The 15,886-nt window shown below is 37.4% G+C and overlaps 1 protein-coding gene across 1 annotated transcript; it reads right to left on the bottom strand.

The window, feature by feature from the left end:
- Positions 1-27: 27 nt before the first annotated feature.
- LOC127941281 (transmembrane protein 164-like) lies at positions 28-13,941 on the bottom strand. Its single transcript, XM_052536200.1, has 6 exons — positions 12,955-13,941; positions 8,277-8,326; positions 5,070-5,136; positions 4,872-4,950; positions 2,999-3,099; positions 28-1,190 (listed from the first exon to the last, which is right to left on the bottom strand). Exons 1-6 carry the CDS (start codon positions 13,390-13,392, stop codon positions 984-986), a joined length of 942 nt encoding a protein of 313 aa, XP_052392160.1. The 5' UTR covers positions 13,393-13,941; the 3' UTR covers positions 28-983.
- Between the last annotated feature and the right edge of the window lie 1,945 nt (positions 13,942-15,886).

The following is a 15,886-nucleotide window of genomic DNA, read 5'->3' as shown; positions in this document are numbered from 1 at the left end:
CACTTTGTGAAACCAAGACTTCATCAATGACATGTTTGAGAAGACCTTTAATGTAGATAAAAACATATGTACAAAAATGACACCAAGACAGACAGGTTTCCCTTTCAGTCAAGCTACATACATTGAAATGAGAGTGATCCCATAATTCACTAGACTGCTCAAATGACATTTCTTGCATGACTGCAACAGCCGCAAACTGTTCAGCAAATCTTAGTTTCTGACATGCAAACAACCGGGAAAACACGTGATGATCAGAGCAATTTTGGGACTAGACAAGGGAGCCCCAAGTGTGGTTGGTAATGGAACTTATTTTTCCTTCATTTGACTACATATTGAACTTTTTGTATATACATGTGAGCATAGAAAAACACTATCATTTCCCATGGATAATATGATCAGTAGAGCACGTGAGCTTGATCAAACAGCAGGTGGAATCACTTTAAGCCAATAGAAAATGTTTAGTGGATGTGACTACAGCTAATAACGTCATCTTAAAATTTAGTCGCAACTATTTACATCCCAGTTTCAAAGAAAGAGACTGCTGGGGGCCTGGAAATAGACGTACAGTACCACTACATGTATGCTTTCCACAACAGGTCTACAATATTAACAGAATGTCATTTTGAGACCATCTATTAAAACTGCCTCAACAGCATGCAAGGCATGAGGAAATTCAGCGTTTATAACTGCGCACCAGATGAGTAAAAGGAACTGGGTTGGCCCACTGTTGAATGTAACTAAAGAAGGCAACTTGAGAATAAAAGTTACATCTGTTCTGAGGTCAAAGATTCTTCATTTTGCTAAACTTTAAAATAAAAATATAAAAACAAGGCAAGGTTTATGTTGCTTGAGTCCTTGGAGTTAAAACAGTCTTTAGATATAATGACAACGTCTGAACCAAACAACAAATAGAAAAAAAAGGTACTAATGTTTTTCTAGGAAGCTGGACGAGTTTTGTCCATGTAAGACTCCTGATAAAAAAACTAGTCCAACTTCTTGTTGCGTTGATGTGCTATATCCAGTAAATAGCGGCACATGGGAGCGGTGTGCTGCGAGAGGATGGTCAGAGCCTTGCCGTGCAGTAACGTCAGGGCAGTCTGGTGGCCGGTCGCCCATACTCGGTACCATGGTCCGTAGAAGGGGTCAGAGACCGCAGGGCACAGCATGTTATTCAGATTCACTTCTGTCAACTGGTGGGAAGCAAGAACACAAGACTGAGTTAGCATACATTCACAATAACTAAAGCAAAACATGCATATGTGAAACAGAATCGTAACACTTCAGGGACCAATTCTCATTAATAACTAGTTGCTTATTAGTACTAGCATATTGTCTGTTTATTTTTTTAAGCACACATTAATGCCTTATTTTACATGAGCCTATTTTACTATAACTATACCTAAACTTAACAACCGTCTTACTAGCTATAAATAAGCAGCAAATTAGAAGTTTGTGGAGGCAAATGTCATGGTTAATAGTGAAAATTGGTCCCCAAAAAAGTGTGACCCATAGAACTATATGAACAGCATATATGATTCAAGCGGAGTTTGCTTAATTACATGCTTCATTATTTTTATGCTAGAAGTAATTTATCACACTTTTATGTATAAAATGTCAAATAGTAGCGAGAAATAACTATAAATGTAAGCCTGCACCAATGGCAGATGACAGATAGTTCAAATGGTGTCATGTTACTCTGATGCATATTTTATTTAAACGGAAGTGCACAAGACTAGTGTATGTGTACATGCAATACTTCCGATTCTGACCATCAGTTTTATTAAATATGCAAGAGTGGCTTATTAAAGAATTACATTTAGACATCAAATAAAACCTCAATTAAGTGTAATGCATGCACTTTAGTGGCTGATACAATCAGGAACCAACTGATGTTTTTATATCAAGTAATATTTCCAGTCCAGAGACTGGTTTGATCATCTAATAAGAGTCATATCCTCCAAGTGATTAGATAGCTCGGTACTGACAAGCCACAACATAAAAATAAAACAGCCTGATGCATTAAGACATGAACCCTACAAGACATCTGAAAGCGTCCTGTGGTCTCTGGCACCAAGGCATTAGCAGCAGATCTTTAAGTCCTGCAATTTGCAAGGTGGGGCCTCCATGGATTCGTTGGTCCAGTGCATCCCGCAGATGCTCAAGGCAACACCATGAACTCAAACCATTCCTCAACTTTTTTTTGCATTGTGGCTGGTGCATTATACTGCTGAAAGAGGCCAATGCCATGAGGGAACACTATTTCCATTAAGTGGTGTACGTGGTCAGCAACAATTGTTTGGTAGGTGGTGCCCAAGGCTTCTATGCAGAGTATATCTCTGCCTCGGTCAGCCAGTCTTAAGAAAATGGGATTCATCAGACCAGGCTTCTTCCATTACTTCATGGTCCACTTGCTCACTCTCCCATTATAGGTGTTTTCGGTGATGGACAGGGCCACCGTGGGCTCTCAGACGGTCTGTGGATATGCAGCAAACTCTAAAGCACTGTGTTCTGACATCTTTCTATCATGGCCGGCATGAAGGTTTCCAGCAATCTGAGCTACAGTAGCCCTTCTGTGTGATCAGAACAGACACCCCAGAAGACTTGCCTTTTTTCTCAAGTGCAAATTTATACTTCGCAACTCTTAGGAAAAAAAAAACTCAACAGCGAAATGTAAACTTTAATGAAAACTGAAATTCTAGAAAAACGCAATAGAACATACTACTTACTGTAACACTTTCTAAATTCAACACAATGCAATGAGCTCATGTGACAAAGCAGTGGAATGCTGTAGAATAATGTGTACTCTTTCACTTCCATACAGTGGGAAGCATGCAGTGTATACTATGCAGCTATCAGGAAGTAGTAATCAAGCATTCAATTTCTAACATAGTCATAAGCTACCAACTCTTACTATTTCTTCCATATTTCTATGGAAGAAATACAAAGAGCAGTATGCTAGTGTTCTGAATTATTCAGCAGTAGTGTTTGATTGTCATACCATTCCGAGGCCCTGGAGGAACAAAAAGTGGTAGAGGAAGAGGACGCCCGAGGAGAGAAGCGCCCACCACATGTCTCGGAGCGGCTCTGGCTTATACACACCTGACAAATGAGACACATGGCACAGTCTTTAAGAATCTCTTCAAGTCAGAACAGTATATATCTGGACGCTTGATCATTTGTTTTAAAGGAATATTCTGGGTTCAGTAGAGGTTAAGCTACATCTGTTACCACACAGAGTTTCACCTCCTCCTTCAAACAAACAAAATTGTGATTACAGGGAAGCACTAACAATGGGGCCAAGACCACGCACCTGGATAAACATTGCAATAGCATTTCAAAAATATAACCACTAAACTTGAGAATTATAGGGTGAGATGGGATAAGATGGTAACCAAATATAGGTTACCATTAAACAAATACAACTTTATGTTGTTGAGAAAAGTTAAAGTTGTGTTATAAAACGTCAGACACAACTGTGAATCGGAATTATTATATATTATTCCCATTAATTACATATGCATCTAAAAAGTATACATTATTCATCATACCCTGTTGATGATTGAGGCAAATCATTTCATCTGAACCTAATCTGTTGCTATTATGATATCCTGTATCTTCTATAGGACTGATTCTTTCGAGACGAAATTCTTCTATTCAACAAAATCTAATGTTTTTGTTAATGATAGCCTTTTATATTTAGCTAAAATGATTCTTTTCATGATTTTACTATAAAAATGCAATTACAATTAATTTCGCAAATGTCTACATTTATACAGCCTAATATATTAAATAGTGCTGTGAAACGATTAATCGGAAGTAATTGCATCCAAAATATTTTTTTTTGTTTACGTTAATATATGCGCTGTGTACATTTATTCTGTATATATAATTACACACACACACACATACATGTGTGTATATGTATATATATATATATATATATATATATATATATATATATATACATATATATATATATATATATATATATATATATATATACATATGTATATATATATGTATGTATTTATGTATATATATACATACATACATACATACATACATATATACATATATATATATATATATAATGTTATTTTTATATATTAAATATATTCCCCATGTCATGTTAATTTAGCTTTAGACAGCGCACGCACACACACACATTCAGACAGCCAGTCCATATTTTAATCTTATTATTAACTGTAAAGCAGAAATACATTGCTACGCAATATTGATGTGCGTATGCCCATTACAGATAATGCGCTCAGAAAGCCTGGACCTCGCATTGGTTTCATAAGTATTACTTTATCAGCTGTGTGTGAAGTATTTGCTGAGTTTTCTGCTGTTTCTTTATTTTACAAAAGCACAATGTTTTGTTGATATTGCAAGCGCATACAAAGGAAAGTAGACCTTTTACAGTTTTAAATTATTTATTTCTCCGTAATCTGTACAATCAAAAATGGCTGTTGTCAGGAAAACAAGTGATCGTTCAAGTTGCTGTTAAATATCAAATTACTGAAAGTTTCACTTTGTAGTGTTTTTTTTTTATTTTTTTAGGTTTGATAGCTTAAAAAGTAAACTAAACACGAGAGTAAAGTAATTAAGAATCTAGTGACTTTTTAAATGTAGTAATTAGTAATGTAATCAAACTGCAATTTTAATGTCGAGATTAGTCATTTGTACAACAGTAACTTTCCCAACACTGCTCATTTCTCTCTGAGCGTCACTGCTGTACTGGCATATACTGAACTCTGGACACGTGAAGTGTCTTTCTGACGTCAACATAACTGTCATTTCGAAAGCTAAAATGTCATCGTGGTGCACATGGATATTGGCAGATATGATGATGCACTACGACAGAAACTCACCTCCTTTTCTGAAAAGGTAGACTGGCACAAGATACAGCATGGAGTGCTGAATATAATAGATTTCCTTCTCAAATGGAAGCTGTGATGGGAGAAAAAAAAAGCATGTTTAGAAGACAAAACCTACATGTTCTAGCCTTATTTGGAGTTAGCATGATTTGAACAGAGCGCTTAACTTAATAGTTGTTGGAATATACTCACCAGTCGAGTGTTGACTACTGGGAAGAGAAGCGCTAGAAGGGCTCCATTCAGCATATGGACCTGAAGTCTTTAACATAGAAAACACAGAAAGCTCACAGCAACAGTACATCTAAAACACCTCAGGATCTAAATATCAACTGGGAAGCAAAGAAATGCCATCAAACTGACAGATATCAGAAATATCATTCAAAACCTGAAGCTATTATAGGTCAAAACATCACATACAAATGAAAAAGCCAATAAATTATAATGACTATAAGACAGCAGTATGGATTATGCTCTTTTATGAAATATTGCAACACATACAGTAAATCTTGATCTTGGCAACTTTTTTTCATTATTTGGAAGGAGGGACTGATTGTGAGCAGAGCAGGGTCAGAAATTAAAGGGATATTCCACCCCAAAAATGAAAACCTGTTAAAGCTTAGTTCATCTTCGGAACACAATTTAAGATATTTTGGATGAAAACCGGGAGGCTTGTGACTGTCCCATAGACTGCCAAGTAAAATACACCGTCAATGCCCAGAAAAGTATGAAAGATATCATTAGAATAATCCATCTGCCATCAGTGGTTCAACCGTAACATTATGAAATGATGAAAATACTTTTTGTACGCAAAGAAAACAAAAAGGATCACTTTATCACTCAAGGGGAAGTCGTGGCCTAATGGTTAGAGAGTCGAACTTGCAATCGAAAGGTTGTGAGTTCGAGTCTCGGGTCGGCAGGAATTGTATATGGGAGGAGTGCATGAACAGCTCTCTCTACACCTTCAATACCACGACTGAGGTGCCCTTGAGCAAAGCACCGAACCCCCAACTCCTCCCCAGGTGCCGTTTAGGATTAGAAAATCACGTAGAGGCTTCAATGAGTGGGGTACTTATTTGACAAGAAGATGCAATTTGGCACAAAACCCCTTTGCTACTCCGGGCCTGATAACAGGCAACTGCGTATGTAGGCAGACGTTCATTCTGATTATGGTCTTGGCTTCTAAATGCTGTTAAGATTCATAACTTCATGTTGTTTGGTTCACAGTGCTAATACTTTACATCCCTTCAGATGTATGAAATAAAAATAAATGGTATTGTCTCCTGTCAGTGCCTGTCCATGATGTAAATTTGATGCAATGATAAACTCTTCATTACACAACATTAGGCTGTTTTGTTTGTTGGACTATTTAAACAGGAACAGTTTTTATCAAATAAGTTTTGTTCATATTAGCATAGGTTCATTTTTCTTTGTACAGAGCCTATGCACACCGGAGGACCGGAGCCCGCAGTGTTCTGTTCCAACCCTGCTCCATCACACATACCACGTCTTATTCAAATAAGCCTGAAGGACTTGATGAGCTGGATCAGGTGTGTTTAAGGTTGAAGTTAAACTCTGCAGGGCACACCAAGCTAACGTCATAGAACTCGCGGGGACGATAGCAGACAGTGTTGTCGCCTCATGTCTGCTTGAATGCACCACACAAACTACAGCCGACTGCAAACTAGCATGTGCGGTATGTGCCTGCGTGTCTGTATCAGCAGCTTTCAATAGTCTTTATTCATCATTCAAAAGGAGAAACCGAAATAAGGATATATGAGATATACGCAGATACACAATCAAAGCAGCGCTTGCTTACAATTTTGAATATCAGTTATGTTGATAACTTTCTTCATGTTAAGCGACGTATGTTGTTTATGAAAAAGCGGTGTATTGAAATGTTTGGGTAAGATTAAGGAACATTAGATCAGCCTTCTGTCTGTGCAGTCTTGATTTACGAGCTCATTTCCATCACTTTTGCTTTAATTCTCACGCACCGACTCATTTGCTGAGCTGAACAGCCAATCAGAGTTAAGTAATATTACTACATTTTAAAGCAATATTATATTTTTTTCAGTTACATTCATTTTTTACATTTCCAGTTGGATTTTAGTTCAAACTTTTTTCTGAAACACATTAGGAACATGAAGAGCATCTCTGGTGTTGAATTCAAGTTAGTTCTAATATACTGGTATAAAAACAGGCATCACTGTGCTCAAAGCTAACCTCATTAGCACTCATTTGTCATGTCATGGCCACTAGTTTACACACGTTAACTGATTATATCACTTCCAGAATCAAAAATTTACTCGCGCCCATGTCATCCAAAATGTGCATGTGTTTTCTTTCTTGAGTCGCAAAAGAAATGTAAAAAAAAACAAGGATTCAAGCTCGTGTGATTCAGTTGGAAACAAATCATTTTATAATATGATGAATCTAGAACTCTGGGGTTGTTAATAGTTTATTGCCATCTGGTGACATGTCTCACATCCAAGACATTAAAAGCTCCTGTGAGGAATTTAGCATCACCATGTCATTACACTGAAAAGTCAAAACAGGGACATTAACACCGCTCTGTTCAAATACCAAAGGCTTTACCAAAGAGCTGATGTGACATCAGCTGAGTATATATCATAGCAATTGCTCACCATGTGGTATAATATTAATTATCAAGTCACGTTTATTTACATATCACTTTACAGTATACTGATTGCTTTAAAATAGCTTTACATCATGCCCTAAGTAGATAGGATTGTGTTAAAATTCCAATGACAAGCAACACTTAGATCTTCCGCTCTATCTACTGCCCAGATAGTAATGACAACAACAATGATTCATGCATCTTGTTATTATGCGTCATTATGTTTCATTTCAATGTGATCAGGCTTTTGTGGACAGCAAACAGATGCCTTTTGCCTTCAAATAAAACAATGAATCCAGAATACTTATTTATTCAACAATCTTCTAATGTCAAGGTGAAATTCTTGGCTGGTGGCCCATGATATAGGAAGGAATTATCTGATCTTAAGCTGCTGTTATTATTAAAATTATTATTTATAAAGTCTAAAATCATCACACTTTTGAGGTTGTTAATGTACCCCCAGCCATATTGTCAAATTAAATATTACTTGTAATGCGTTACCCCAACATATTATTAAAAGCTGATAAGAATCCTAAGCATTCACAAAAAAAGATGTTGAAAGGCTATTTTAGGAAGAGTGTGGTGATATGCACAGGTTTGCATTCCTCATATGCTGGAGAGGCCAAACTCTACACTAATTACTTTCACTAGACTTAAATTGCATGAGAAGACAAAGACTATCAAATATATATATATATATATATATATACAAAATTACACAGTGCTCTGCAGTGCAACCTGGGCTGTTACCGAGTACTTACCTAAAAATAACCATGGCAGTTTTACAGGGGGGACATGCAAGCAGGAAGATCTGCAAAAGAGAGAGTGATAAAGCTCAATAACAATGACTCTTTGGACAAAGCAGCTAAGCTAGTAATGCAAACAACTTGACATGAGAATGAATAAATGCCAGAAATTTTACAAAATCAACAAGAGGATAGCAATTCCAAATAATAAATTAACTGAACAAAAGAGACTTCTGCAAAGAGAAGAGTACTCATGCAAGCCATTAGAGCTGCTGTTAATGAGTGTATCTTAGATATATCGGAGGTGCATAAATTGAATCTTTTGGCCAAGGGCCATGCTGTGCATATCTTATCAGAACAAGTTCATCACATTTTCAGTGGCTGAGTGTTAATCAAACAGACATTCAGCTACTGAAAAGTGGAGATCTGGAGATAACGTGACACCATTTCACACCAGCTCAGCGTTGCATGGAGAACTACCTAAAACAACTTGTGTAACAGTTTTATTATTGCAAAAATAACCTGTATACACCTATATATATTCTTATTTAATGCAAAAACACCAGTTTAACAATACCATCCAAGTAAACTTAAAATTACAGCTCTAAAAACGGAGCAATCTTTCTGAATAAAGTGTTTCACATATTAAAATACATTTCATTGTTTCAAATTTGTTGAGACATTTGTTTATGAGAAAACTATTTTTTGGTTCTGATCTGAGTCAGAATGTTCCATGTGGTCTATTCTCTCAGTAAGGACGGCCACAAGCCATATCTAATCTAGGGTTAATGAGATCACACACTGACATCATTTAATATCTGTTTGGAGGGTAGCCAGGATATGAAGAGCAGTCTGGGAGCAAGGCACAAAGAGTAACTGCTAGCCATTCAACTGGTTGATTTGACCGCTAATGTATCGAAAAATGAAAAAAAAAAAATCATTCAGTCTACCCCTAAAATAATGATAAAAAAGATGTCTATGCAACTATCTCCCTCAGAAATCATAAACGACACTGCATGGGTAATTTTAAAGAAATATTACCATTTTAAAACTATGAAAAGTCCTTTCTGCTGGTTAAACGAATTGAAAAATAATAACAAAATAATAAAATAATAAAATAAAATAATGGTCATGATTTTCTCACCCTCCTGTTGTTTTTTTAATCCATCTTTCCTGGCACACACACAAAAGAAATGTATGTGCATGCTCTTTTCCATACAACTAAAGTGAATAGAGAGCTATTGATAACTTTCTCATGAACTGACTGAAGTTATTATTCACTCATAACCTTCTAAAACATCATCCATGTTTTCACACGATCATCTCACGTTGGGTAAGTGATCATGGCCTTGACATTTAGATTGCTTTGAGGAGGAACTATTGCAACAATATGTCGGCAGGAAGACGTTCTTACGTTAAAAACATGTTTGGTATTGCTACAGTATAATGTTTTGTTACATTCTGTATGCACTGAAGGATTTGAAAAGCATGTTAATTTCCCCACATCTCCCGGTGTATTTTTGTGATTATTGGTTTTGCTAATTGTTTGTGTGTGAGATCCATTGAGCCTGTTGAGAATTCCCCACTATCATGTAATATGGACTAATATTTACCAAATGATAAGCCTGTGACCTTGTTCAAATACTGTATGACTTGCACACATAAGTTTATTGACATAAGTAGAACCATCGAGTTACTATGGTGTACCGTGCTTGAGAACACATGCTGAGTTTGCATATTTGATGCCTGGCAAAAGACGGGCATTCTGGAGCTGGACTCCGCAAATGAAGCAAGGATTTATCTATTTACTAATTTTATGGGAAAGCCTCACCTAGAACAGCTGGACAATAAAACATAAAGAAATGCTTATGCCTGAGTAGGCTGGGCAATATATCAAATATCGCACCTGATTTAGGAGGTGATATGAAATAAAGCAACGCTGGTGATTTCATGCTGCTACTTATTTTACTTTAGCTTGATTTGTAAAGTGCATTATGCAATAGAGATCGTTTCAAAACAGCGTTTAGGGAAGCAATAGAAAAGTGATGCAAACTTTGTCAAATCAAAATTCTGCTGTAAAGCAGCTCTAAAGTAACAATAGTGTTTTAGCCGGTTGAAACATGAAGGCAGTAGCCAGTAACAGACCGCTGGCTGATCACTGGCCATGAACGTGCAAACAGGTATGAGAATATCAAGACAGAGAGATGTTCCAAAGGTTTTATTATTATATATAATATTATTATTACAGAGTTCTGTCAAAGATTTATGTTACTGTTCATATTAATAGTGTTACTGTATTGGTGAAGTTAACTGTAACAAAACTAGGTCATTACTGCGCTTAAACAGCGTTTATTGATCCAGGTCAGGGGTGGGCAAACTCAGACCACTTTCCTTCAGAGTTCAGCTGGGTTGGATCAAATCTCTGCATCTCTGCAGGAAAGTGGCCTGGAAGGAACAAGTCTGCCCATCACTGAACTAGGTCAAGGGAACCTTTTTTTTGTTTTGTTTTTTCAACCGAAACTGACATCAAATTCATCTCTGGCACATGTTGCGATTTGAACTGATGTTACATTTAATTCATATGAAACACAAGAGCAAAGACTCTTCTGCTGGTGGAAAGGTCCTCTGGATGTTCATGCCAGGTTTCACGCTTCACATAACCACTACAAGCTCCAATACACCGTCTTAAATTCTTCACTTTCCAACATTCAAACAGTTATCAAGCTGTTAATATGCTAAATCCTCCAGCTTTTGTTTTGGCAGAATATGCTATAAATTTCTGTCAACAAATATATATAAAAAATTTAATCAAATCAACCTAACAAGCATGTCATATGAATGTACACAGATTATTTGAAGAATGCTGGAAACCACACAGTTGACAGTGAATACCATAGTGTCCATACTATAGTCAACTATTTGGTGACCAACATTCTTCAAAATACTGTTTCTTCTTCTGTGCTTGACGACTCATTCAGGTTGGAACTACTTGAGGGCGAGGAAATGAACGATTAAAAACACCCCCCTCATTCCAGTAAAAATGTACATCAGTTTAAACAGCTGCAAAGAAAAGCGGCACAAAAGTATGACAACTCTTCCTCCTTTTTAGAACTTATCTTTCTCTCATTTCCTTCCTATGTTTTGAGGGCCAGATAACTGTAAGAGAAGAACTGCAAATGAGAACGAATTCAGAATTGCACCCATGTGTGTTATGCCATATAAGAACATATTAGGAAGTTGTGGCCTAATTTGGGAAGTCGTGGCCTAATGGTTAGAAAGTCGGACTCACAATTGAAAGGTTGTGAGTTCTAGTCTCGGGCCGGACGGAATTGTGGGTGGGGGGAGTGCATGAACAGCTCTCTCTCCACCTTCAATACCACGACTTAGGTGCCCTTGAGCAAGGCATCGAACCCCCAACTGCTCCCTGGGCGCCGCAGCATAAATGGCTGCCCACTGCTCCGGGTGTGTGTTCACAGTGTGTGTGTGTTCACTGCTCTGTGTGTGTGTGTGTGTGTGTGTGTGTGTGCACTTTGGATGGATTAAATGCAGAGCACAAATTCTGAGTATGGGTCACCATACTTGGCTGAATGTCACTTCACTTCTTAAATTAGTGATGCATGCAATAACATCCAAAGCTTGGAAACGAAACAAAATGCATAGCCTCAAAAACCCTCACTACTTCTCATTTCTAGTTTACTAGTTTACCCAAAGCACTTGACTACTGCACACTTAAGCAATCTGAAGTTGAATGTTTTGTTCATGGGATTTTGAACCTCCAGCTCATATCATCTGCAACAAAAGCAGAACCACACCTGCCCAACAGGCTACTTTTTATGATTTTTAGGGATGCACCGGTTGACAGGCCATAAATCGGAACCGGTTTTTGGTCTTTTTTCGGGCGATTTTTCCGAAAGTGCGCCCCGTGCACAGACTACATTGTAATCATTCACTATGCCATTTGTGTGGAAGTATTTTCAACGTGTTTCCCTTTATCCAATTAAAAAAATTTAGGTTAATGATTCACATTTCTATTTTTTAACTTGAGACAATAGTTATTTATTTTTCATTGGCTCAAGTAAAAAAAATATAGATTTGAATCATTACCTTAATTTTTTTTATTATTATTGGATGAATGAAACACTTTGCATCTTTGTTTTATTCGCACCAACATTATTTGATTTTAAAAAGATTTAATAATGTATTTATATAGCATACTTTTATTTAGTCTCACTGGTAAAGACCTTTTTTAAATTTAAAAACTAAAATGCTGATGCTGAATGTGTGTAGATTTTGTTGTTTGGATTGTAGAACTATGCAGTTATTGCTTTTAATTTCACATGGTCACTGTTAATCTTTTAATTTAAGGCCAGTTCTCTGTAGTTTCAACCGAATTCAAAAACAGAAGCTAAATGCTGATGTCTGTACCATCTATATTTGTATTAAATGTAGTCTGCTTACTGTGCAGATACCGCCGTTAATTTCAGATGCTTACGGTTATTGTTTTCAATTGCCAAAAGCCAGTTTGGCTTATTAAATACCAAATAAACTTCTTCTTTATACACACTTTCTTGTTTGTTGTTTAAAGATAAATAAAAAAAATCGGAAATCAGCCAGTTTGCTTGAAAGAAATCGGAATCGGCCATGGAAAATCATGATCGTGCATCCCTAATGATTTTATCATAAATATACTTACTTGCACCATTGTGACCACATGACATGGATTGAGGAGGTAGATGACAGTCTTTGTGGCAAACTTAAACCCAACCTCAACTCCAAAAGTCATGCACAGAGCCACAAGCAGTAGGTTCTTGCCCCAGGTGTCTTCTTTACTCCTCCTGCCATCTTTCCCCACATCTCTGACCTCTTTAGGGACATTGATCTTTTTGATAGCCACCACCACTTCCAGGATAGAAAATAACACAATGAACAGAGTCTCAAACAGTCTCTGTCGTGGAGAGAGGAAAGCGGCGCACTCGGGGCCTCCATTGCCCTCAAACATGGGGTCCACCCCTCCATACATCCAGTCCAGCAGACTGTAGATGTTATACCGAGACATGTTCCTCTGCTCGTATTGGAAAAGGTACGAACAAGACGGAATAAAAGACAGGACACCGACCTCCTGGCGAAACATTAACGTCAAATCTGTCTTCGGTGACCGAATGATGAAATGATCGAAGAGGTGGATAGCCTCTGCCGATTGATCAGATCCCCATCCTTAACGTGAAAGACACCTGTGGGAGAGAACTACCGACAATATGATGCGATCTAGGTTATTTTTAACAGATGATCGTCAGGGCAAGTTGTATCCGCGTTTAAAAACGTGACGCCTTTATTAGAAAGTGATTCTCAGCTAAGACAAGAGTCCAGAATATTCCTCGCCAGAGCGGATCATTACATAAAAGCTTCAAAGAGAGACCCTCGATCAGCGCCGAGAGGCCGTAGATACACAAACACAACTGCGAAACACGACTGCGACCGGAGAGATGTAGCTGGCGGCTACAATGTATCATCCGTGAACTGTTTCATCAGAAGGCGCGGTGTTTCCTGGTCCATGTGGCGGATCAAAGACCTCTTCACCATAGAAACGCCGCCCTGTTCACGCGGGACCCCAAATACACCCACACGGCCACGCGCATGCGCGGTCACTTCCTTCTGAGTGTACTTATGTCCGCTCCGCTCGTTTCCAGGAAAAGGACCGGGTGAGCTCGTGGGCCCCGCCTGCGCGTTCACAAGTATGTCCTAGTTAACTCTCTCACTGCCGGCGGAGCTGTTTCGTAAGTGATAACCAATGCAGGAACACCCTTCTCAACTATAGGCCTACCACACACACACACACACACACACACACACACACACACACACACACACGTTTGTTTTTATGAAAAGTGTGTTCGTACCATAGGCGTAATGCTTTTTATACTGTACAAACTGTATATTCTATGGCCCTACACCAACCCTACACCTAACTCTAACCCTCACAGAAAACATTACTTTCTCAAAAAAAAAAAAAACTCATTCTTTATGATTTATAAGCGTTTTGAAAAATGGGGACATGGGTTATGTCCTCATAAGTCACCCTCTCCTTGTAATACCTGTGTCATACCCATGTCATTATACAGAGTTGTGTCCTGATATGTCACAAAACATGCACACACACACACACACACACACGCACAAGCACATAGTTATATTAGGTCCAGAAAACAGGCCACTGCCCAGTCCAGAAAAGAGATTTAGATGGGTAAAACATTACTTCCTGATGAATCATATCAACAAAATAGTTAATTAAAGAAGCTAAAGGCACTGAAACCCAGACACTTGATGGAATTATTTGTATCCTTCTTAAAGTTCTATTTCATCATTCATCCCAAAAAACTTACCCTGGTTGAACTGGTATTATTGATTTATGTATATTTTATTTTACCGTTAATTATCTCACCGAGATATGAATCTCTTCTACCATGGAGTCCTGGCCGAAATGGCAGCACAGAAAGTTTCAGACAAACAGATTACAAACACATAAAACCAATTCATATTTAAAGATGGGAGTGATTTAACACATTGCATCATGCTATCAGTTAAAACATAGATCAGACATAGTTCCTTAAGCTGCATAGTTGCATAAACGCCGAACGCTTTTATAAAAGACGACTTTACTTTGTTAAATGTATGAGAAATGCAGCTTTAACCCATTCCTTTCATGTTAGACGTGTTTGGGCGTTTTACAAAGAAGAATCCAAATTAAGTCATGATACATTGTTTCAAAAGCGACCTCTCGTGGTTACTGTAGTAACGACACTTCAGTCAAATATTTAGTCTTTTTTTTCTTTCTTTATTAATTTAATTTGATTTATATTTATTTTGATAAAACGTGTTTTTAAAAACATATGAATCCAAATCCAAGATTTGAATCAGGATTCAGGTTGCTTTTTACGGTATTTGTCACCAAGACAACAGTCCGAGTTGAACACACTTCTCGTGTATCCTGCTTGTAGCAAATGAAAATATCATGTATCTGAAGCTGTAATGAAATATTGAGCAACAGTGCGTATTATATATTTATTGTTTTAAATGCTGCTTACTTATTCATAAGAACCCAAGTAGAGGACGCATACACAGTTACTTGTTTGGTTGATATAATCCTTAGGTGTGTAAATGTATAATTTCCTTTTCATTATCTTTTTTTTCTTTTAAATGTAATGTGAAGATAACTAAAATAAGTGTATTTTAAAAATGAGTCTTTGGAGAGTGAGTGCAGGCACACAGGCTTACGCTGGTAACTAATCAGTGGACTTCCCTTGTCAGTATTGGCTATATTTTTTACATTTATCTCATGCACTCTAATTCAAGTTTTTATATGAATGAATGAAGGGAACTGACTGTTTTCAGAAAACTTTCCAAGGCAATTTCATTTTATCTGATAAAGTAGTGTTTATGAGCGCAGCGCTGCTTTGTTTACGGCCGTTAACTGAGAAACCATTATATTTCTAAACTTCCAAAAGCACTTCCTGCTTGCAGAGAATCAACGTGCATTTTCAATAATCCCGTCTGCAGGTTTTGTTCAGACCAATGTGAAAATCCACCCAAATTACCCTGTTTTAAATTAATATTATAATTTATGCTTC

Source organism: Carassius gibelio, chromosome A21 (genome assembly GCF_023724105.1).
Source record: "Carassius gibelio isolate Cgi1373 ecotype wild population from Czech Republic chromosome A21, carGib1.2-hapl.c, whole genome shotgun sequence".
Taxonomy (NCBI): Eukaryota; Metazoa; Chordata; class Actinopteri; order Cypriniformes; family Cyprinidae; genus Carassius; species Carassius gibelio.
Note: the sequence above shows the minus strand (reverse complement) of the source record. Positions and strands in the feature narration are given on the sequence as shown.

Excerpts from the sequence above, each read along its gene's own strand:
- LOC127941281 (XM_052536200.1), bottom strand. The coding sequence starts at position 13,392 with ATGTTTCGCCAGGAGGTCGGTGTCCTGTCTTTTATTCCGTCTTGTTCG. Across the intron at positions 5,137-8,276 it reads ACTGCCATGGTTATTTTTAG|ACTTCAGGTCCATATGCTGA; the intron begins GTAAGTACTCGG and ends TCTATGTTAAAG. Across the intron at positions 1,191-2,998 it reads TCCTCCAGGGCCTCGGAATG|TTGACAGAAGTGAATCTGAA; the intron begins GTATGACAATCA and ends GCTTCCCACCAG.